This window comes from Girardinichthys multiradiatus, chromosome 4 (assembly GCF_021462225.1).
Source record: "Girardinichthys multiradiatus isolate DD_20200921_A chromosome 4, DD_fGirMul_XY1, whole genome shotgun sequence".
Classification (NCBI taxonomy): domain Eukaryota; kingdom Metazoa; phylum Chordata; class Actinopteri; order Cyprinodontiformes; family Goodeidae; genus Girardinichthys; species Girardinichthys multiradiatus.
This window is the reverse complement of record NC_061797.1, coordinates 23,611,718-23,635,571: the sequence shown is the minus strand read 5'-3', so window position 1 is coordinate 23,635,571 and position 23,854 is coordinate 23,611,718. Positions and strand designations below refer to the sequence as shown.

Sequence of the window (23,854 nt, the reverse complement as noted above, 5' to 3'; positions counted from 1 at the left end):
TGTGCACCCAGACTGTGCTGCTTCTAGAGATGGGCAAATCAAGCCAACTATTAAGGAAAACGTGTGCATTTTTTCTCAGTCATTTGCAACAAAACTTTGCTTTGGTATTCAACAGTCTGTAGCCAATGGACTTGAGCTAAACAATGCCTCTCCTTCTGCTTTGGCTCAGGTTAGGGAACGCTGCCACTACTGCCTGACTGCTACACATGTGACTGGTTCAAACATATCAAAATTCAAGAAAAAGCTACAGAACTAGACAAGGATAGAGGATGGCATTTTTTGCCTCCATCACAGCATAATGAGTGAAAATGGTAGAAAGTTCAGATTTTTGTTTCAGCTCAATGCAGCTCCTTTAGCCAAGAGTCATTTCCCACAATGTATCCACTAAGCTTTTTGTAGAGCTGCTGCCCGTCATCATTCCTCAAAGTTTTAACATTTTCTAGCAGACTCAAAGCAAAAACGTATTCATGTTGCAGAAGCTGCTGTGACCACCCTTTCAGGAAAGCTAATTTCCCTTTGCTAAATTTAAAACTATACCAATCAACAGAGGCATAGGTAGGTGTGGATGGAGGGATAAATTGTCAGAGATGTGAGACACTGACCTAGTTGAGTCAGAACATAAAAAACCAAGCCAGTAGCCAAAAATGAAAGATAAAGCTTGCATGCAAAATATATTTTCAAAAGCTCACTTTACTTCCTCACACCGGCAAAACAAACAGGGAAAATAATCTTTAACAGTTACTAAACTATTAAGAATGGCTAATTGTTTTCATTCATTTATTTTTCTAATTTTATTTATTTATTGTTCCAAGCAACAATAATTATATTATTATTATTATTATTATACACAACTTCTGAAGAAAGAGAGGAATAACTATTCTTCCCACATTAATATAAGCATTTCAAAAGGCTTGCATAAAATGACACACCGCAAGTATTTAAGAGTCACAATCAAAGGAGCGATGAGGGCTCAAGATATTCTAGGGATTCATAAGTTCTTTGAAGCGCACAGGACCCAAATACAAATCCACATATCTACAAAAAGTATATTTCTACTTTGATCAAACATAAACCCAAGCCATTACAGTCATGTGTTGCAATACTGCTTGATTTCTTTCCCTATCTGGAGCACATAGCTCAGTGTGGTCACTGTGCTTAACATGATGTAGCAACTCAGCCAGTGTCGCAAATGAAAACTGCAATCTCAGCCTCTGATTTGCTGCAGTATCAACAAACTAAATCTCGGGTCCTTTAAACCCAAAGTCAAACAAGCACGAGTTGTAATGCCTTGTTCCCTAATCAAAGTAAATATTAAACCAGGAATGTACATGTTACCGTTTCACAGTTAACTGGTGGTCTCTCCCTCCTTTCAGACAGCAGGTAAAACTCCTTGGCTCTCCCAGATATACAGCTACCTTAAAACTAGAGCTAGAGGCACTTTAACTCGACAAAGTCCAACCTCCTTTGTGAAAGCACAGTAACTTCCCATCAACCTTGAAGGATGTGATGAAATGCAGACCCCTGCCTCTTTGATTTGCACTTGAAAGTCAACATGAGAATGCAGATCAGATCCTCAGACACATTACAACTTTCTCCTACCTGAGTCGGAATCTTTCTGGTCTCCATTTGCTCCAGCAGTGAAGGGCAGTTTCCTTTTAGGGGCCTTTTCTTTCATCTCTTTGACCCCATCGCTGCGATCCAATTTGGGAGTCTTATTTGTCAACACTTTATCCTGCAAAAGAGACAAAAGTAATCACTGATACTATTTTAAAACAGCACAACGCACACGTGTACAGATGAGGTGACGGAAATGTGATTTCAATTTCTACATATCTGTTAAGAGTAAAACTTAAAATAGACCACAGCCATTTGTGGTTTCTGCAGTCCACAGGACTTCAGTGTCTTTTTCTGCGCTGACTTTTCCAACCTCTGCGGGGTTTTTAAACCGTTTTTCCATAAAGTTCTTTCCTAGATTACCTCGCCACAGTTATAGAAAAAACACGAGGATAAGAGGCCAAGCTGACGCCTGCTCCGTTCAGTGGCCTAAGGCTGCTGGAAACAATCAGACGACCAAACTTATCTGTCATCAACAGAAGTAGATACTTGTGTGTTCGTCCAACCCGTGTCATTGCTGTGTTGTTATTAAAGGTTTATCCTGACAAGGATTTGAACCATTTGGATAAAAGAAAAATGGAGGATTAGGGAATTTTTGGTTATCTGTCTCTTCTTACATAATGACTAATTACATTTCAGTTAAACAGTCATAATAAAGCAGCTATAACTTGATTAATATAAAATGTTATAGAACGTCTGTTACTGGCTGCTTCCTGGTGAAGTGAAAAAGGACGTATCTAACAAGAACAAATACACTAAATTAAATCCTAACTTACAACTTCTCATTTTCTTGCCAACTCAAATGCCAACTCTGCATATTTTCTCTAAGCAGTAACTTGCATTAAGTGTAGCTATGTGTTAGATAAATTACAGTCCTATAAGGACGACACGTACGGCCTGCTGCACCTTTGCTGGGTGTCGAAATCATGTGCCAAAACAGAGGCAGAACAAGGCTGGGGTATGATCTCTTTCTGACAGCGCTTCGACTCTGACGCAAAGCTGGCCACAAAGTTGAATCAGCTTGTATGAATAAAGAGGAAGGCAACACATGCAGCACACAACTCACACCAGAGCTGTTTTCTGTCACCTACCCGCTTCCACGACACCATCTAGTTATGTGAAAGCACAGCCTTCTGCGTGCTGAACAGCTTCTGTTTCGTCTGCTTTTAGAGTTATCAAAGGCAAACTGTGGCAGCTGATTGAGGATTGGTTTTTCTTTTAGGCATAAAGGGGTTATGGCTGCCTTCTGTTTAATGCCACAAGATTAACTACAGTACTGGCATTTGTCAATTATTGTACAATGTTAATGGGTTGCATTTCACTTACTATTTAAAAGCTCTGTTGTCTGATAAAGTATGACTGCTTCACAAGGAATTTATCTTTAATAAAATGCTTTTTTTCAATTTTGGGACAGGACAGCTGCTGAGAGGTAAAAAAAACCCCTACTACAAAAGTTTATATTTTAATTTGGTATAACATGTTTCACTGAGAATACAAAACTAAAAGACATAAATTTCTAGATATCAGTAAAAAATAAATAAAATCTAATTGTAATTTTTTCTTGATGGTATAGTTTTTACTTTTCTTGAGAGCTGAGCTGCATAATATATTGAATCACTCTTGCAGTTTCAGTGTTTAGAACATCACAGTCCTAAAGGACTACTTGAATTTAACATTCGATTAGACATCATGCTTCAAGTGCAATTGCATGCCAAGAATATATTGGTTCAGTTGGATGGTCTCTAACAGCACATGATAAAAAACCATGAATATATTTTTAGTGGCCGAGATGCTACAGCTCAGAAAGTGGTAATGATGAAAATGAAAAGAGTCAAGAAAATGTGGGATATTTTTATGATGATACAATATTTATCAACAGATTCATAATTACATGTTTTCCTGATGTTTTCCTACATGAGAGCCACAAAATAACTGCTCCTGCACCGGTTGAAATCTTTAAATGTGGTCCTAACACTAAAGTTTGAGGTTCCCGATTGCTCCGGCAGGCTGAATGAGCTGAGCTGACCCATCAGAACATACGGTACTGAACTATTTCAGAGGGGCGTAGCCTCTGTAGCTGCTGTTTTAAAAGGAATAAAAACAAATGTGTGAAAACACTTAGCACTTTCCAGCCTGTGTCCTAGGAAGTTAAATGCAGATGCAGTTTAATCACAGAGACGTATTAAATGTACCCTTTGCTGCCAAGTGTGTGAAAAACAGAACCTGCAAGAGCACCCTGAAAACAAACACGTTCATGTGAGAAAATGTGTTGAATCCACTATTTCTGGAAAAATTATGAAACATCTTCTAAAATCAAATTGTCAGTTTTTTTTTTTTTTTTTATTCTTTATAAAATAATCACATTATCAGAAACAAGCATTTATAGAAATAAACTCTTTAGGAAATAAAAATCAGATAAGCCATTTAGAGAAAAGGATATAATAATTCATCTTTATGCCAGGCTGGATTTTCTATTATTTGTCAACTCTTCAAACACCTCCCACTGCCCTGCCCTGGCCCAGTCATAAGACCATGACGTCATGGTACAGTAGACACAAACACTGTCTGCTACAGTGAACTAATCTCAGTCTACACTCCATTATACAAAGGCTTCTGCAGCAGAACACATAATATAAGCAAAAGCATGATAGAGACATCTGAGCTACATGCCATTTAGAAGAGGACATCAACAGACTATGCAAACACTTCTTGAAAGGAGAGAAAAACACATTTAATGAAAATATATTTTTGTTATATTAAATCTTAAAGCTTTGACAAGATGACTTTTCTTAGATCTTTGTTCACATTACAGCCTATTTGGTGGTCTCTTAGCAGTGACAATATTTCTACCCACCCCCTTGCACCTTTCCCCTCCCTCCCTCCCATCCCTCCCTCCCTGCGTGGCAGAGCCTGATGCAATCTTTTGCAGAGGGCTGTAAATCTACGCCTGCATAGGCAATGTCTTTCTTTGCCAGTCAGTGCTGGCAGGTTGACTGTTGATGTAAACCATGACCATCATCGTGCAGTGCAAAACATTTTAATAATCAGGAAGGTATAGCTCCACCCACGTTCAATTAAAGAGGATGCTATCCCCCTTCTAGTCTAAAGCAAACAGTAAAGATGTCGGATGTAGTAGAAATCAAATTGCACATCTGAAATCTGCCTGGAGGGCACAAATTAAAACGTTCCAGGATGAAAGGACATTGCATAAGTGTGTTAATTTAGATGTGGTTACGTTAAGAATAAAGTAGCAGTGCATAGCTAAAACGTTATCATCATTACAGATTTTTTATACGATTTCTTAGAAGCATTTTTTTATGCATCACCTGACAGATTAAAATGCGGATGAAGGCAAATAAAGTGTAAAACACATCTAACAGATGAGATGGAGTTTACGGGCGGATTACGAGTAAACAGAGACAGTCCACCCTGACGTGCAGATTTAGATTTTATTTCAAGCTGCTCTGTGTGCAAATCCATTTTTAGATCTCTATTTCCACTCTATTACTATATTCAACATGAAATGTTGGTTTTACAGTCCATTCTAATAACTACCTGTGATTTCAATGTTTCTAAACAATAACTGATTGTGGTTAAATGTTCCTTGATACCAACTGAAAAAACCTAGGCGACTCAACTCAGGTGAAAGAATACAAATGTAAGAAATAAATATTTGGTCCAATCTCTCACTTTAACCAATTCTGTAAAACCCCATTCTCATGTGGTGGGTTCTGCTTTCTTGGACAACAAGCCACAGTTATTTTTGGATTAGGCTGTCTCTGTGCTTTCTGTCCTATTATGTAATATCCCGTGCAGACTTTTTAACAGACGTCTCAAAAACAAACTGATTGGCAGATCCAGCACAAAATTGCATGTCAACTCAGTAAAGTTCACGATTTGAAAAGCAACCAGCAAAACATCCTGTCTCTACTGTTAGTTAACAGTCTAACCAAGGACACATTTGTATTAAGACTCAAACAGGGAAGGGAATTAAAACAGAGTAGATTCATTTAAATTTGCTCCACCGAAGTCAACGGCCATCTCATCCCTTTGCTGGTTAGACATTGGACCCATGCTGCATGTGTTTGCTGACCTGACATTTTCACAAGTTGAATAAATCTGGCGACGTGGTCATTTATATGGGACTTAATAGATTAAAAACGTGCATGGGGATAGCAAAACAGGGAAAGAATGCAGACAGTGTGGTGAAACTGTAATGGTAATCACTGTAATCACTGGATGTAATTCAGGGTAATTCCCGGGTTATTTTGTGATATTCCCCAAGGGTCTGTATGTAGTCAAGTGATATTCAAGATGGGGTTTAAAGAACAAATATCTCACTTAAGGTTTCTGGTGACCAATCCAAAACGAATAAAAACTTTTCATTTATGTCTGGGGACGTAACGCTTCAAAGGTTCTCCATACCTTTTTCCCACCCTGCTTTTCCACCATGTCGGGGTTGAGTGGGAAGTGGTCCAGCTGGGGGGTTTTAGAACCCCCACCTTTGGGCATCGTTCAGGTCTCCCCACGCCAAGCTTCATTCACGCTGCCATTGCATCGTCGTCGACCGTCTGAAACAAAGAAATTGTACAGGAGGTTAGCAGCTGGCTGCGACATGACTTTTAACTTGCTCACACATTGCCAGATATTGAAGCCATCAGTATGATTCAGAGGGCGGGGGCATTTAGGAAAGGAGAAGATAAACTAAGCAAGGAAAAGCTACAGAAGATCTTCAGGTGAGATTGAAACTGAGTTTCTGCATAATTCAGGAACTTAAATCTATGACGTTTTGAAGACCTTTGTAGAACCCTGATGATTTACATTTATAAGCCACATGGATTAGATAAATACCTCAAGAGTTACTTTGATAATCCATTTATTGAAACATTTAGTTAAACATATTTTTTATGCTCAATTTGGCATGCTTCTCCAGTGCCCTTACATCTGGGTGACCTAACTTTGCTCCCTCAACGATTTTCACCCTTAGCAGTTCTTGACAACACATTTAAGCCAACTATTAAAACCCTTTTTTCAAAGGCAAACCACGTTAAATACAAACTCTGTCCTGAAGCCGATTGAGCTGATAGTGGATAACATAACAAGAATATTTGGATTATAATTCACCAAACAAACAACAATAAACCCGTCTCAGGAGCAGAACTTCCAGGTTCACAGGGAAAGGTGAATATCCGGGCCTTGAAGTTTTATCGCAGTATATAAAACCTGATTTCCTCAGCAAGGAGCACATTTCTCAAAACAAAACAAAACAACAGGTAAGAAAACAACACAAAAACAAAAAAGATAGAATACAAAAACTAATCAGTGGTAAAGACAATGCATGCAAGAGTTACCTTTTAGGAACCTGCAAAATTAAATCGCACACAGTTTGCCATATTTTGAGGCAGCATACTCTGAACAAGACACAAAAAATTAAAGGATAAATAAATCGACCGGTATTATGACAACTGGGTAGGTCATGTGACATGTAGTGTAACCCCATGTTTTTGCATAGAAAGCAAAGTCAAGACAGCTAAAGAATGTCTTGAGAAACATGACAGGCACGTCTAAACAAAAACCCAAACAGCCACTTACAGCCACAGCAAGCATATCTTTGTAAATGGGAGCTTTACAACATACCTACCATTTCCACAGAAAAGTTAAACCACTTCAACGACACACTTAATTCTACCTGCTATGGCCAGTTGTTTATAGAGATTTATGGAGGCAGTTTTAATATTTCTCTGTTATTAGCATCTTCTTTGTTTGGTGCAGTAGTGCAAAACAAGGAAACGGTGCATTTCTGTGTGCCTCCTTCCTGCATGTACCTCTGCTTCACAGGGCCATGAATTACTCAAACATTTGCTCTCTAAATTTAATTCTCCATTATGCGTTTTCTTCTCTGCGTCAATGTACGATCATCTCTGTGACTGACTAGCCAGATGAGACCATGGTAGCATTATTTTTCCTCTACTCTGAGACACCCCCACTATCATCCCTGGCGCCACTTCCCTATCCCTCCCTTCCCCCCACCCTGCTTTATCCTATTGAGGGAAAGCTATTTATATCCTTTCAGTCAAATCAGTCACTTCAAGAGAGCCAGCAAGCCAACCAGATCAGCTCAGCTAAAGTGGACGACAGATTCGGCCCATTTACTGTTGTGTGAAAAGAGAGCCACAGCAAACCCCTGGCCCCCTTCCTCTCTTCTGTGCTTCATTGTTACTCCCACTGTGTTACTGGTAGGCAATCAACTTTACGTCCTCTGACCTCCCACATCTCACCACAACAAACAAAGTGGCAGGAAGGTCGTCTACTCTGAGAAATAAACAAACCTTGCAGCGACACAGACACACACCTCAAACTAGGTCAGCTGGGCTTCTAGAACAATAATGCGCACTATTTTGAGACTACTATGATTGATGGTTATAGCAGCAGAGCGTTTCGTTGATTTGCGAAACACGAGAAAATGATGTGTGCAAGCAAGCAGTCACACGATGGCACACACTGAGAAAAACCCAGTTCAAAACTGCAGTCATCGTTTCCTTTGTAATTTTATCCCAGTCAAGACTCACAAAATATCCGCTGACACCATGTTTCTCTGTGTACGCTGTATGTACTGAAGCCGATTTCCTCCTCACGTGTAATTCTGTGTACGGAAGTGCGGCGGACATTTGAGAAATTTCCCTCCATAATAGGTAATAAAAAAAAAAAAGCCAGACTTTTGTGCTGCTGAAGTTTGTAATTTCTCAAGCTGTTTTTTTGTTTGTTAGCTCTTTAACAATTACAAGACAGACGTAAAAAGAGCAAACGTCATAAATGTGCTTGCCACGTTTTATTGTCTTGTGATGTGAGTTTCTGCGTTTGCAGACCAAGTAGGATAATGCCGACACCAAACTGTTTGAATCTTACAGTAATTTCCCTTCAAAACTGGAACATAAAAGCTTTTGCTCTGTTTCTTGTTATTAGCTGTAATTGTAACCTTAATGCGAGTAATGAATGCAACATTTATCTTGTAAAGAACTACAAACACTGCTTCCAGAAAAAACCAAAAATAAATAATTTTATAGAGACAACAAAATAAGGTAAAAACTATGGAAACAAATAAAGGAGCAGTGACAAATCCAGAGTAGAAAATTAAACACTTTAGACAAGACATTTCAATAATAAAGAGTAAAGAGTAAATAAATATTTATTTACTGCTGCATGCCTAAAACTCATTCAATGTCGACAGAATAAGGCTTCCTGCAGGACATTGGCCAAATCAGGGTTGCTACCAAGCAGAACAGAGTAAAGCAAGATGAGCTAGATAGCAAACAAGGGCCTCTTACAAACAAGAGCAGGACCAGCCAGTACTGCTTCAAATCTCTTTGCTCATTTATGTATCCTACTCCTTTCTCTCTACACCTTCTCTATCCTCAGTGCCACTCCCTCTGCGGTCAGAGAGAGGCCAACGCTTCAGCATATTGCAGCATACTCTGTGTACTCTCACAGATGCACTGGCACACACCACAAGCTTACGTACGCTGGCATTATAGTTCACTGCAAGGGTGTCAACGTGGAGTACTGAATTTACTGAAAGAGCCATTCAAAAGGAAAACTATCCATCTCAATACCAGGACATAGGTTTTTTTTTTTTTCTTTCCAGTATGTCTATTGCTGACCAGGCAAAAAAATCAGGCACATTCTCCACACGTCCACTTCTTTGATGGTCAGCGTCATGAAAATGATGTCAGGGTACAGAACGGTCCATCATTTTGGATTCATTAAATCCCCACCATGCAGCTGACCACAACTACAGCTTTAACACAGATATAGCTATTTTTGTAGTCATTCATTGCTGCTTTACACCTTACCGAGCACCCTTGGATTAACTTCTTTGCTTGTGTTGGCCTTTTTATGAAACTATTGTGAAGTTATTTGCAATTTTTCCTCAGCAACAGGGAACTCCTGCTGAATCTTTTAATCCCTCTTGAACACCTTGTTACTGCTTGCTTGCCCAGTAACACAAGCTGCCACTGGCTGCTAGACTTGATCAGCAGCCTAGCTTTTGTTAGTTCTTAAAAAATATAAAAGCAGAGACATCATGGTTAGAAAGTACAGCCTCTCAATGTTGATCTTGTGAGAGGCAAAAGGCACATAGTCTATAAATACGATGCAAAGTCTTCAGTAACTTTAGAAAAGTCTACAGGAAATCAATTATACTGTCTTTATTTGTCTTATTTTCAGACTCTGATACAAGAGGATAAACTATGGAATATAAATAATATATTAGGTACAAGCCCCAATCAGCAACCACATTGTCCTAACAAAATCAAAGACTTAAAAATAGTAACAAAAACAAATTGTTGCCTTAAATATGATCTAAAAGGCTCTTGTCCAAATAAGTATACCTTAAACCCATACTGCTTTCACTAAAATATACAATTTAACCGTTTCAGACTTCGATGTCACTAAAAATGGGGAAATGCCCCAGTCTCACAGTTGAAAAGATGTGGCCCAATTTTAACAGAAGGAATCATGATTTTGCAAAAAATTCAGCTGTGACACACTGCTGATTAATGATGAGGAAGGCAAAGAGGGAAGGGAACAAAAGCACACGCGCGCACACACACACACACACACACACACACACACACACACACACACGTACACACACACACACACAGAGACTAAGTGCCAAGAAGAAGAGAAGGTACAGGTGCAGAGATGAAAATCTCTTGTTTGCCCCATCCCAAAGCCACTCCTAGTCCATGACACTCGCTCATTGTACACACAAAAACACAACTCAAATGTTCCACACTGACAGCTGAACAACACAGCAGCTGCAAAAAGGGAAGGGCATGCTTCTCTGTCGGCCCCGGCTCATGTTTTTGTATGTGTACCAGCCGACCCTAATGCATATTGCACAATCAGATATGAATCAGCAGGTTATGCAGGTCAGATGTCATATTTAACACTACTTTAATTTTGCAGCATCAAACCACTGAGTATTACAATTTAAAGGAACAAACAACACTTATGACCTTTTTTCCAAAAAAAATAAATAAATAAATAAAAATATTAAGCTGTATGAGCTGATGTTTCCCCAAGATATTGAATACATACCATCTTTGGGTTAGCGTGGTATTTAAATAGTACATTATCATTAAGCCTCAAGTTTGGGGTTATGTCTGTTGACATACTATGTAGGAGAACAGTGTATAGCAGGAGAGCGGCACCAGCTAGCTCTCCTGTTTAGTGTGCAAATAAAGCCAGCCTGGCTCAGCCGTTGTATCCTGGCAACCACAGCCCAGCTTGGCTGCTCAGACCTTGACCTGGACCCATTCACGTTATTATAAACCTGCGTAAAGATGAAGAGGCTGACACATCAATGCACACACACAAACATGTACTCAGCAGAGAAGCATTAGTGACAAAGTATAACATGAACTGAGAAAGGAGCTGAATTACGTGGTGCAATGGGAGCAAGAATAAACATCAATGATAATCTACAAATTGAGGTTATGTTTCTACAAAGTCTTTATATATATTCACACTTCGTAGGTATTTTATGGAAGTTTAAACATGCAATAAACTATAACTTATTAAAATGGATATTCCTCCATATACGCTGCCACTAAATAAAGGCTGAGATATTTATACAGGCATAGTTGTTGCACATGGGTATCTCAATGTGAAATATATTTACCATGTGAGTGAGTGGGAGTGGTCCTATTATCTGTTAGACTCTTGGAGTGGAGAGAGCCCAAGAGCAACCGAGGAGTGAGATGTGGGGAGGAATTCAATCACTTGTTCTGATTTTCTATTCTAAGCACGTCCACTTTTCCTTACACCTCTCTCCTCCATCCAATAACAGCTCAGGGTTTGCTGCCTGCCTGCCAGTCCGGTAAATCATGCCGTCTTTGCCAGTGACCTCGCTAAGATAGTGGCAGGTCTGTATATATATGCAGCTCGGCTGCAGGAAAGGCCAGAAACAATCTAGTGCTTGTTGCCGCTTTCCTCTCCAATCCCTCAGCTTCATCAGCGCTCTGACTCATTCTCATTTCTCGGAGTACTTCTTTCTCATCTGCCTTTCCCTCTATTTTCAACATCTCTCTCTCCTCTCTCACAGGCAAAAGCCTGACATTGCCACAGCAACGTGTGAGGACACACACATGCACATACAAAGAAAGCCTGTTGCCTAGCAACAAAAGGATGAGACAGATGCAGGCCTATATGAGAAGCTGGCGAGAAAACTGTGTACAGAGAGAGAGCGAGCCTATTGACCTATTAACAAACATCTCCAAGACTGTAAAGAGGCCTGCAGGAAGTTGTTTCTTTACATGTATGTTGGTGCTATGCAGAACAGTTAGGAGTCGAGAGGATGTGCACTTTAATGACGTCTATGACAAAAAGCCACAAAACAGTTTGATCATTGGATGCGCTGTATGCTCCGTTTCTCTGACCTTCCTTTTATGAGTGGAAAACGGTTATTATTTTTACAATAAAGTCACAATAAAGTCAACCACTAAATGCACCTCCTAATGGGTTGATGAAATCACAGCATGAAGGCTCTGTAGGGGGATTTAGAAGCAGTTATTGGCATGAAAAACAATGTTTGCATGCAAATACATACAACTAAATGTTTATGCACTTCTAGCATTGTCCTTTATGCCTGGTTTTACAAGCAAGATTTTCAATCTGTCGGTTGATTTTTTAAAACCTGAGAGACCCCAAACATGACGATTAAATATCGTAGATGTAACAGGTTCAACAGGCTGCGTGCTCGTTTATCCTAGGGGAACACACCACACGATAGAATATTGGGACAAGTAAATCCAACATGTTTAATATCCCTGATTTGAGGACGAAGTGGTCCCGATGTCCTGTGGGGACAGTGAACCTCCACAGCACCTGATTCTCTGGATACAATACTGCCATGCTTTTGAGGACATCCTACACAAGATTACGGACACTAAAGCCCTGATGTACCAAGGCCAGCAGATATAAATTTTCTGGGACTTTCCTCCTGCTGTAGTTAAACGGCAGGCTGCTTTTACTCCAGCCAGGACCCTAGTTTGATACAAACTCTGGGTTAAGTCTGAAATTTTATACCTGGCTAAGTTGACAGTGACGCATAATGGGAAGGAGGCCATATTCACGGATGCAGAAGAGGCACGTCTGTTTGCAGAACATCTTTTTGGCCAGGGACACAAGTGAGATGCATAGTGTTACTTTCATGGCCATGAGCACAGAGCAAACCCATTTTGCATGAATTACTGTAATTGCTAATGTACTTGGGCAAAACTCAAGTTGGAGGATTTTTTTTTTCTCTTTTGATTCTTACCCTGAGCTCAGATATACTAAATATTTACCTCAAGGTAACTGCCTCTTTTTTAATTTTCTTAGCCACTTACCTTAATGTAGGCATAACTTGATAATAATCTTTCTTCTTTTTTTTTTTATGAATTTGGTTTACTCTTTTTATTTTACACAATGGCTCAACACAATAGTTATTAAGCCACTGGAGTTGTGGAAGATAAGTTAAGGATCTTGAGTTAAATATTTAGCTTACCTCTTTTTTCCTTTTGTTTCCATGTTTTTGAGCCAACAGGCCTACTAAAACTGGAGTTACATATTGTTTTAACAGTCACCAGAGACAAGGCACTCCCTTAAGTTTGGGATTACAATAGGTTTGGTTATAGACTCTTTAAATACAGAGCTACTAGGATCAAGAATCGAATCGCCACTGGCTACTGGTTGGACTGGATTGTGTTCAGTGGGAAATACTTTTGTATGCCTTTTAGCTGCCCAAATATTGCATGTTGGTTCATAGAAGGAGTGAAACTTGAATGGTATTAATGAACCCAATAACCCTACTGAATATTTATGGACCAAATAACAATGGCCCTGAATTTTTAGAAAGGTCCTAAACGTAGAGCCAGACTAGTACTAATCTAATCATTGGTGGTGATTTTATCTTCGTTCTGGACACTTACTTAGCTAGATCCTCTACGTTGAGAGCAGAACCTTCCAAAGCATGCAACCTAGTAAAATCATACACTGAGAACAAAAACCTATTTGATATTTGGCAGATTTCTTCCAATTCCTCTGGTAGGGAGAACTCCTTTCATTCCAAAGTACACAAAGTTTACTCTAGAATAGATTTAGTCTTAGTTGATGGGAAACCGTTGCCATTTTCTTACAATGCTAACTACCACAACATGTCATATCTGGTCATAGTCCTGTGTCATTTATGCTTAAGCTTTCTAATCAGAGATGTTGGAGATTTAATCCTCAAGTTCCTACAGAGACCAAGTTCTGTGAATATTTAGAAACACACATAAAGCTCTTCTTTTAAAGCAGTGATGTAGATGATACCTCTCTCATGATGCCATGGGAAGCCTTAAAGGCCTATTTAAGAGGCTGTATTATATTTTATCAGTCATCCCTCAAGAAATCCAACAGCAAAGCAAGTAGAACTAGAAGAGCAGATCAACAACCTTCCATGGAAACATCCGCTGAAATTGCAGCACTCAAATACAAGATTGATAAAATTTTGTCTGACAGACTCTGTAGAGCATGCTTTTATGGACCAAAAAATACTAGCAAAAATCATTACCCAGGAGACTTAGCACGGTCTTGAATAATTTAATACACTCTGATCAAACTGGGTTCATCCTCAATAGGAATTCTTACCACAACATCTTTATAACATTATGCATTATTCCAGGCCACCTATACAAGACCTTGTTATCTTTAATTTGGATAGCCTAACCCTATCATTTATGACACGACAAGGAAATGGAAACAATAGGAAAAACACTTCAATTTTAAAACGCTGCCCTTTTTACTGCCGATAGCAGCAAACCCCTCCACCACAAATGGGACATTTAACATCTGGAAGGAAATTGGGCTATGTAATATTGGCAATCTATACATCAGAGGGACTTTTTCCTCATTTCAACAATTCCAGCAGAAATATAATCTACCCAACAATCATTTCTTTAGATATCTGCAGGTTAGGAACAATGTTAAAACAAACCTTGTTAACTTAAAAGGGATGAACCAGACATGCTAGAAAGCCATATTAGAACTTAGAAATAATGATTATAATTGTCTTGCTTATCAGGCGCCCCTAACTGCCACTCACTTGTAAATTTGCACTGGTTTTGGACCATTCTCTGTCAACCTGAGAGATAGCTGTGCATGATAATCCCAGCAGATCAGCAGCAGCAACCCTGCCACATTCAAAGTCACTTCAAACTGCTTTCTTCTCCATTTTGATGCTTGTTTTAAGCTTTAACAAGTAATCTTTACCAAGTCTAGATGCCTTCACTGTATTAACACAGAAATTATACAGGTGTAATTAAAAAAAAGTGTCTGATAGGTGTGTCTTAGTGTCTACAATATTAATATTGCAACATACTGTTTGAGATGGAACTGGCTGTTGCATTTCAAATGTCTGGAGTTCATGATTTTCATATTAGTATTAATAATTATTTATCACAACTGATAACTGTCCTACATTGTTACCAGATATTATCATTAATAATAATAATATCTCCATTGCATAATTCTCTAATAATATACAGTAGGTAATGTGTGAAGAGGCATTATAAATAGATTATCTAAGTATTTTATCCATTGATCTATTTAAACATTAGATCATTTATTCCAGCTGTGAGCACGAGGTCACTGCACAGGTTTCATTCATGAAATTATATTTACATGTTAAATACATTTGCAGAGATGATGAGAAGATCAAATCTTAAAAAGTATGCTGTCTCCTATTCTGAGCATTATACTCTTAAATATTAAATGGGAATATACATGGCTGAATTCCGACTGTCTGGATGGATGTGTTAAACTGTTATGCGTGTATGGTAGTAAAATGTGAGGCACTGTGGCTGGATCCTCCATTAATTAAGGATTACGTGAGGAGGTAAAAATAAATGCAGAGCAGAGGGAGCAAGTCTGGATAGATAATGAACAGTGTGAGGGAGAGGCGCAGAGGGTGGAGATGACCTTTCCACAGATGAGCATCATTATGTCTCAGAAACACACACACACAATCAGACAGAAGTAAAAAACTGCCAATATACAAAAAATGTCCAATGTTAAAGCACACTGTACATCACACATAAGTCTGGTAACATTTTATTCAAAAACCACAGCAGTGTAGAAAAATAAAGACCCAAAAATCCATACATTTTTTTCAAATTTATTTGTATTGCACTTCGCTATAACAGCATCTTCACACAAGTCCTCTCTCTGTCAACAAGACATGATGTGTTCATGTACAGGTCCTTCTCAAAATATTAGCATATTGTGATAAAGTTAATTATTTTCCATAATGTAATGATGAAAATTTAACATTTATATATTTTAGATTCATTGCACACTAACTGAAATATTTCAGGTCTTTTATTGTCTTAATACGGATGATTTTGGCATACAGCTCATAAAAACCCAAAATTCCTATCTCACAAAATTAGCATATTTCATCCGACCAATAAAAGAAAAGTGTTTTTAATACAAAAAATGTCAACCTTCAAATAATCATGTACAGTTATGCACTCAATACTTGGTCGGGAATCCTTTTGCAGAAATGACTGCTTCAATGCAGCGTGGCATGGAGGCAATCAGCCTGTGGCACTGCTGAGGTCTTATGGAGGCCCAGGATGCTTCGATAGCGGCCTTTAGCTCATCCAGAGTGTTGGGTCTTGAGTCTCTCAACGTTCTCTTCACAATATCGCACAGATTCTCTATGGGGTTCAGGTCAGGAGAGTTGGCAGGCCAATTGAGCACAGTGATACCATGGTCAGTAAACCATTTACCAGTGGTTTTGGCACTATGAGCAGGTGCCAGGTCGTGCTAAGAAATGAAATCTTCATCTCCATAAAGCTTTTCAGCAGATGGAAGCATGAAGTGCTCCAAAATCTCCTGATAGCTAGCTGCATTGACCCTGCCCTTGATAAAACACAGTGGACCAACACCAGCAGCTGACACGGCACCCCAGACCATCGCTGACTGTGGGTACTTGACACTGGACTTCTGGCATTTTGGCATTTCCTTCTCCCCAGTCTTCCTCCAGACTCTGGCACCTTGATTTCCGAATGACATGCAGAATTTGCTTTCATCCGAAAAAAGTACTTTGGACCACTGAGCAACAGTCCAGTGCTGCTTCTCTGTAGCCCAGGTCAGGCGCTTCTGCCGCTGTTTCTGGTTCAAAAGTGGCTTGACCTGGGGAATGCGGCACCTGTAGCCCATTTCCTGCACACTCCTGTGCACGGTGGCTCTGGATGTTTCTACTCCAGACTCAGTCCACTGCTTCCTCAGGTCCCCCAAGGTCTGGAATCGGCCCTTCTCCACAATTTTCCTCAGGGTCCGGTCACCTCTTCTCGTTGTGCAGCGTTTTCTGCCACACTTTTTCCTTCCCACAGACTTCCCACTGAGGTGCCTTGATACAGCACTCTGGGAACAGCCTATTCGTTCAGAAATTTCTTTCTGTGTCTTACCCTCTTGCTTGAGGGTGTCAATAGTGGCCTTCTGGACAGCAGTCAGGTCGGCAGTCTTACCCATGATTGGGGTTTTGAGTGATGAACCAGGCTGGGAGTTTTAAAGGCCTCAGGAATCTTTTGCAGGTGTTTAGAGTTAACTCGTTGATTCAGATGATGAGGTTCATAGCTCGTTTAGAGACCCTTTTAATGATATGCTAATTTTGTCAGATAGGAATTTTGGGTTTTCATGAGCTGTATGCCAAAATCATCCATATTAAGACAATAATTAAGACCTGAAATATTTCAGTTAGTGTGCAATGAATCTAAAATATATGAATGTTAAATTTTCATCATGACATTATGGAAAATAATGAACTTTATCACAATATGCCAATATTTTGAGAAGGACCTGTACATTTTGATTAAAGGATTTCTTTTTAAAAGGCAAGGATAATACTCTTCAGGTGTGCATAAGAACTTGTTTTTGGTTGACATCTGCACTTACTCTGTCCTGCAGACAAACACTTGAGTCCTCATTTATAACATCCTGCTCTATGTAGCTTGAATCTGACACATTTTTAGCTTTTTTAGACAAAAAGTTCTTTCAAAACATTATGTCTAAAGCGGTATAGATGGAGAGGTAGTAGCAATGGGAAGAAGAGGCTGTTCTGCAGCATGAAGTCTTCTGTAAAAACAACACAGACTTAGTGCATAGCGCTGCAGTAAAACTACAAACCAAGTGACGTAAACAGTAGCATGGGACAAGGAAGACATTTCACTGCAGACAACATAATGTGCCAATATTAAAGATCTCACCAAAACCCTGAAGCTGTAATCAGTATAAACTTTTCAAACATTTGTTTAATCCTAAAGACAAAACAGATACCTCAGCGCTCACCTATACTCTAGTAAGGAAAAGTTTAGCTCTGAGTCATAGCAGAAAAACAACTGATGAAATCAACTAAGTAAACAAGCCAGCAAGGATGTTCCATAAACTGTTGCTTTACTAAAGAAAACGAACAAAAAAACAAAAAAAACAAGGAAACTGTAGTGAATCAGCCATTGCCTAATAATAGGGTATAGTGTAGATAAAAGGAATAAGCTACGAAAGTAGTATTCATTAAAAAGAATATAATAGTTTTCATAAATTCAAGATATGAAGGGTCTTTACCCAGTGGGAATTCATGTTACATGTTAGAAAGGAACTTTAAGAGATGGTCAGAACTCCTTGATTGGTAAATGTTTCCAGCTCTTATACATTTTTCTATACTTCCGTTTGTCAGAAATTAGTAGGTGGCGCTGGCAGCGGATCTGGCAAATATTAAATTGAGGAAAAGCTAAGACCTCAAGCAGACAAGCACACATATTACCATCATGACCTAGACACAAACAACTGATCTAAAAGACATTCAATGTAAAACCCAACAATCTGTCTTGAGGCCCACTACACAGACGTGGGTGAAGCATAGCTGGGACCGAGCAGAATGTTAATGGTGTCCTGGTGCAGTGGGGTGGAGGGAGGCAGGATCCCAGATGAATTATAAATCACTGGGCAGGGCCGGATGAAGGGATGGAAGGATGAAAGGCTTGTTACTGCTGTGCTCTGCAGACAGCTAAGGTGTGGGGCGGTGCCTGCTTAAAGAGGGGGCAGGGAACCAATGCCACTGGAACACCTATGACAGCATGATGACCTTCTTTATAAGAGTATACCAACACTCATGGCTTCTGAACATGGCTTGACATACATATGGAGAGTTTTGAGCAGTTGGGTTATAGAATTGCATATAAGCACAGAAATAAAAAGTGTGTATGCTGTTCATTCAAGATCAAAAATTATTGTAGATGCAGAACAGAATCCACCTTGCATACACATTACATTTATGCTAGACAAGGCTGTTTATTGTCATATAGACTGTACAGTAAATCCAAAACAAAATCTAAAAATAGTATAAAAACATTTCCTGTACAACCATCATTTAGATCTAAAGGCAAATATTATCAAATACAGACATGTAGGTTTATCTGCACACTTTTTACATCCCAGGGGGTAGCTTAGATATATTGGCGTTCGTAGAAATACCAGCTAAGAGGAAAATCATTTGCAACAAAAACAAAATTTCACAATCAAAACATTTTTCTACAGCCGAGAGCTGCAGACAGCAGCAGTACAAGAAGTCGATTCAATCGATTCCATATATTTACTGGACATGCCTGTAGCTATAATAAAGTAAGAAGAACCTTATCATTGTGTTCCCTTATATTACAATAGTCAAAAAACAAAAGGTTATACATTACCTTTTGCTTTTTCAAAATGTGCACCATGTTCCGTTTTACACAAAAAACAACGAAAACCACACCGTCAACATCAGCATTTTCATTCAACAAATTAAAAATACATTTTTAACAAATAAATGACAAAGAAAGCAAATGTAACTTTGAACTTAATTGCAATTACACTGAGGCCCTGTTTACACAACAATCCATTAAAACAGGATTTCTTTTTCCTATTCTGTTAACACGTTTACATGACGTTTTAATTACAATCTCTGTTCACATGGTAACAGTAGAGACGTAAAGATGGTGCAATTACCCTGCCACGCCACTAGCAGGCAGTAATTTCTTTGAAACTCTAATGCAGGCCCAATCTCCGTCCTGCTTACAAAACCGGAGAGAAAATGAGCCTTTTGTTGGAGAACCATCATTAAATTCAAGTGTCAGCAGTACAAGTAAGTACTCTACAATCCGCCATTGTTATTGTTGACATCTTCATCTTCGGTTGTGAAACTGGTCTGCATCCCCAATGTTGTGCATGCTTGCATCAATTTCTACTGATTTCAGTCATACTGCGCATAAAACAGTGCTTCCCTATAAGAATTATTAAATTTTTCCCGTCTACACGACAACAGAGACCTGAACGTTGTCAAACCATAACACTCTGGAAGCTGTTCTTACATTGTGCGATTTTCAGAGAAAATCTGCGCCGTTGTCATGTAAACAAACAGAAACGCAACTAAACTTTTCTGCTTTCACTAGAAATGTTGTGTAAACAGGGCCTGAGAGTAACAATTCAGAAGAAATTTTATTTATTCAAACCAAAAAATTATTACATTGAAGTGTGATTTTAAAACTGGGGAATGTGGCAAAGCATGATATTCCTGCAACATCACACCCCTAATTAGTACATCTATAACAACAAATTCCAAATTTTCCTGATTGATATAAATACAGGTCTTTTCAGACCTCACCATTTTTGACACACATTAGGTGTGATTCAGTTACAAGTGGACAGCTTTGAGCATGAGTGTTCAGACCTGGCATTAACATTTTGTTTGACTGTTAACACATAGAGATGTCAAATAGTCAGTTAAACAACAAGAAGATCAGTGGCAGGTCCACGCTTTTGTAAAACTGCAAAGAAAACAAAAACATTTCTGCCACCTGCTGAAATATATTATTTAGACATGAACACAGTTCGTGTTCATATTCATAGCCATGTCCATTTTCTGTGGACTTGTGTCAAGGCATGATATTAACTCCTAAAACGTCTCAGCAGTAAAACACCCAGTGGCTCAATACCAGCCATCAGCTGACTTCTACGCATATTTACAGTGAATATGAGTAAGCATGTCAATATGTAACCTAGGACAGAAAAGCTCAGATTGTTCTCATGTGATTGACAACACATTTTATGATAGCATGACCACAGTGCAACAAACATTAAACAAGGAAAACTCACTCAGCCGTAAAACACCCTGTAATCCACTTCTCAATACTCTCCAAACCAAACAGTCTTTTTCATAGCCAAGGGTTTTAACAAGGAGGTTTTTTGTGTGTCTGAGCACAGCTGTTTTACTAGTTTGAAAATGACAGATTCTGTAATCCTAGAGAGTTACACTTCTATTATTCATACTAAGAAATAGTGTGTGTGTTATCAATTACATTTTGAATGTAGCCGCAGTGGTAAAGGAATAGCTTTGGCAATATGTCCACTTTGATATGCTAATTAGCCATGCTGTAAATGTGGTAATTACCATAAATCTGGCAGTGTTGTTGAGGTTAGTGTATTCTTGGTGAAAAACATCTAAACTGCAGGTTGATCAAAACCTGCCTTAAACAGAATCCTAATCTGATCATCTGACATCACATCCTTAAAATAACCTGCAGTGGATCTTTGCATAGAAGTTAGAGTTAGCCAGAGGTTAATCAGAAGAGATATTACATTGCTCCTACCTCTCAGTGGATACACATTAGATCAATACACAATCACTCAGGACAAGACTGCTCTTTGTGTTAAACGTTTGTCATCACATTCAGTAACTTTCAAAGTTTTCTTCAAGCAATCGCTAGCAAATCATGTACCATTATAAAAGAGACACCTACATCCTGTGTGAGACAGCCTTTATCAGTGCACTATTATAACAAACATGTTTTATGATCATTAAGGCAATGCTTAGTGTAGCTTATCACTCCTAGGTCTTAGCAGTAAGACACTGCTACCCCTCTCTTGTATGTTTGCCTGAGTGTGCATCAAATCTTAACACGAACCACAGAGAGGTGAATACAGAAGATAAGCAGGCAAAACAAATTAAAAATACATATGGTTTTGTGGCAACACAACCTCACATCATGAGACAATCAATACGATCATTAGATTGGAAAGGTTTTAATTAGTGGCTGGGAAAGTGGTTACAACGTCTGCTAAATTAGAACATGACAGTGAGCATTCGGTCACTTTAAATGTAACAGTAAAGCCACACACTATACTGAATCGCAATCGTCATGGTAATGTCAATGTATGCATTATTGCATTTGCAAGGAGCTGCTTAGACGCAATATTTGGTGGACTACCATAATTCAAACAGCATGCATTAATGCTCTGCATGCCAGTAATATATCTGGCAGCTGGGTGTTCTTGAACGGTTTTTGATGCCCACTTCTGATGAAAATTTTAGTAACTGGGATGGTATGGATCAGAGAGTTTTACGGCTATCGTAATGATAGTGGAAAGGAAGAGCAGTATAAAAGAAAAATGTGTTACAATCTCAACTGAAATTGTCATCATAGTATCATGCAGTCTTCGGTAACGGTGAGTGAAAACCCATCTTATGCAAATAGCACACAACAACTACAGATACAGCCTTCGACCCACTATCAATCAACCAATGAAAACACGGGCTAAGGGATCTACAGATCTGAGCGGACAAATCTTAAGGCTGTTCACACCTGCCAAGAAATTCCAGTTGAAGTGATCTGATCACAGTTTTACCCACTATGTGGACTGAATCCTGTAGAGATATCACACAATGAGCATGTTTTGATAGATTCTGTTAAATCAAGTTTCCATGTACAGCATTCAGATATTTACGTTGACATTTTCTTCACATGTAGTTTGTGGAGATTTGCTACAAAACTCATAATCAACTTCATTATGCAGCTTAGCAGAGGCGGTATGGTAGAAGTAACTGAGGATAAATGATGTATAAATCCACAAAGTTGTGTCAGTGCAAAGACACTAAAAGGCCTAACGTCCTAATTTCCACAGATTAATATAATCTTCATTTATGGAGAAATGTCTCTTTAATTTAGGAACTTCTTACAACTTTTAACACTCTAAAAATCCTATTTACAATAATACCTCCAATACCTGTACAATCATTTTAACAGGCAGCAATATCTAATATATATATAATATCTAAATAATATCTAATGATGCTGTTTAAAGAATGCACTTTTTTAACATTGAGAGATCCAGGTAATAAGTATGCTGAGGAGTCACAACAGCTAAACTTTCCCAGACCATTTCTGAAGGTGGTCTAGGAAAAAAAAACATCCTGAAATCATTTTGAGTGTGTTCACACCTGTATTTAGTGCTGCCTGGGTGTGATATGATCATCCAGGATGGATCTGAGTCCCAGGTCTGAACAGGGCCTCCGTTGATCTGCTGTTGATACACCTCCGAATATGCAATGGAGGAAGCCACAAAGGCAAATATGAAAGGCTTGTGTGCATTGTGAGTTGCCTCTTGTACAGCGCTGTTCTATTATTTTTTCTCTTTTAAAAATCTGGAAATGCCTCACCTTTCTAAATAACTAGCAGGAGAGTGTAAATGTTAGTCTACAGTGTTGGCAGTGCAGTGCTTCTCGTCAAGAAAACAAACACAAGTTGCTTCAGTTGCCGACATGGGAACTGACATGTCTGTGATTAGCACACAACACTGCCTCACTTTTCCTCTCTGACATGCATTTGTGAGTGAAAGTAAGCCAACCAAACATTGAACAACTTGCTTTACAAGTCCTTTTACAACTTTCAGGCCACAGGCAAATCAAACTCCAACACGAGTATTTTCTATTTGAACAAATACAATAAAGTCTTCAAAACCCCAGGTCAGCAATTTCATAACCACACTATCATGAAACTTCTTTATCTCCCATGTACAAAAGGACCTTACTTTGCAGCACAACAGTTTGAATTTAGAGTCAGTTTTTCCTCCTGCGAGGCTGTGTTTTTAGGTGCAAGAATGTGTGCTGTGTGTATTAGCTCTTAATAGTCAGGACGTATGGTGGGAACTACTAAGAAGCCCTACCCTGAGGGATTTGCTCTTCCAGTGTTTATTAGACATCCCTTATTAGAACTTGAGCTGCCACAAAAAACATATACACAGACAAGCGCCAACATATGTATGCAATTTGGCCAATTAAAGCTTTAATCTGTAGTCCACTGGAGCCCTACCATAGCAGTAACACCAAAACAACAGCTTATGA

The 23,854-nt window shown here is 38.9% G+C and overlaps 1 protein-coding gene across 1 annotated transcript in view; it reads right to left on the bottom strand.

Annotated features, from left to right (window-relative positions):
- Positions 1-23,854, bottom strand: part of ankrd11 (ankyrin repeat domain 11) — a 115,565-nt gene that overhangs the window by 24,043 nt on the left and 67,668 nt on the right. Inside the window, 2 exon segments of the mRNA XM_047363147.1 lie at positions 1,600-1,732; positions 6,040-6,185. Of these exon segments, the coding sequence (XP_047219103.1) occupies positions 1,600-1,732; positions 6,040-6,126 (220 nt within the window). The 5' untranslated portion in view covers positions 6,127-6,185.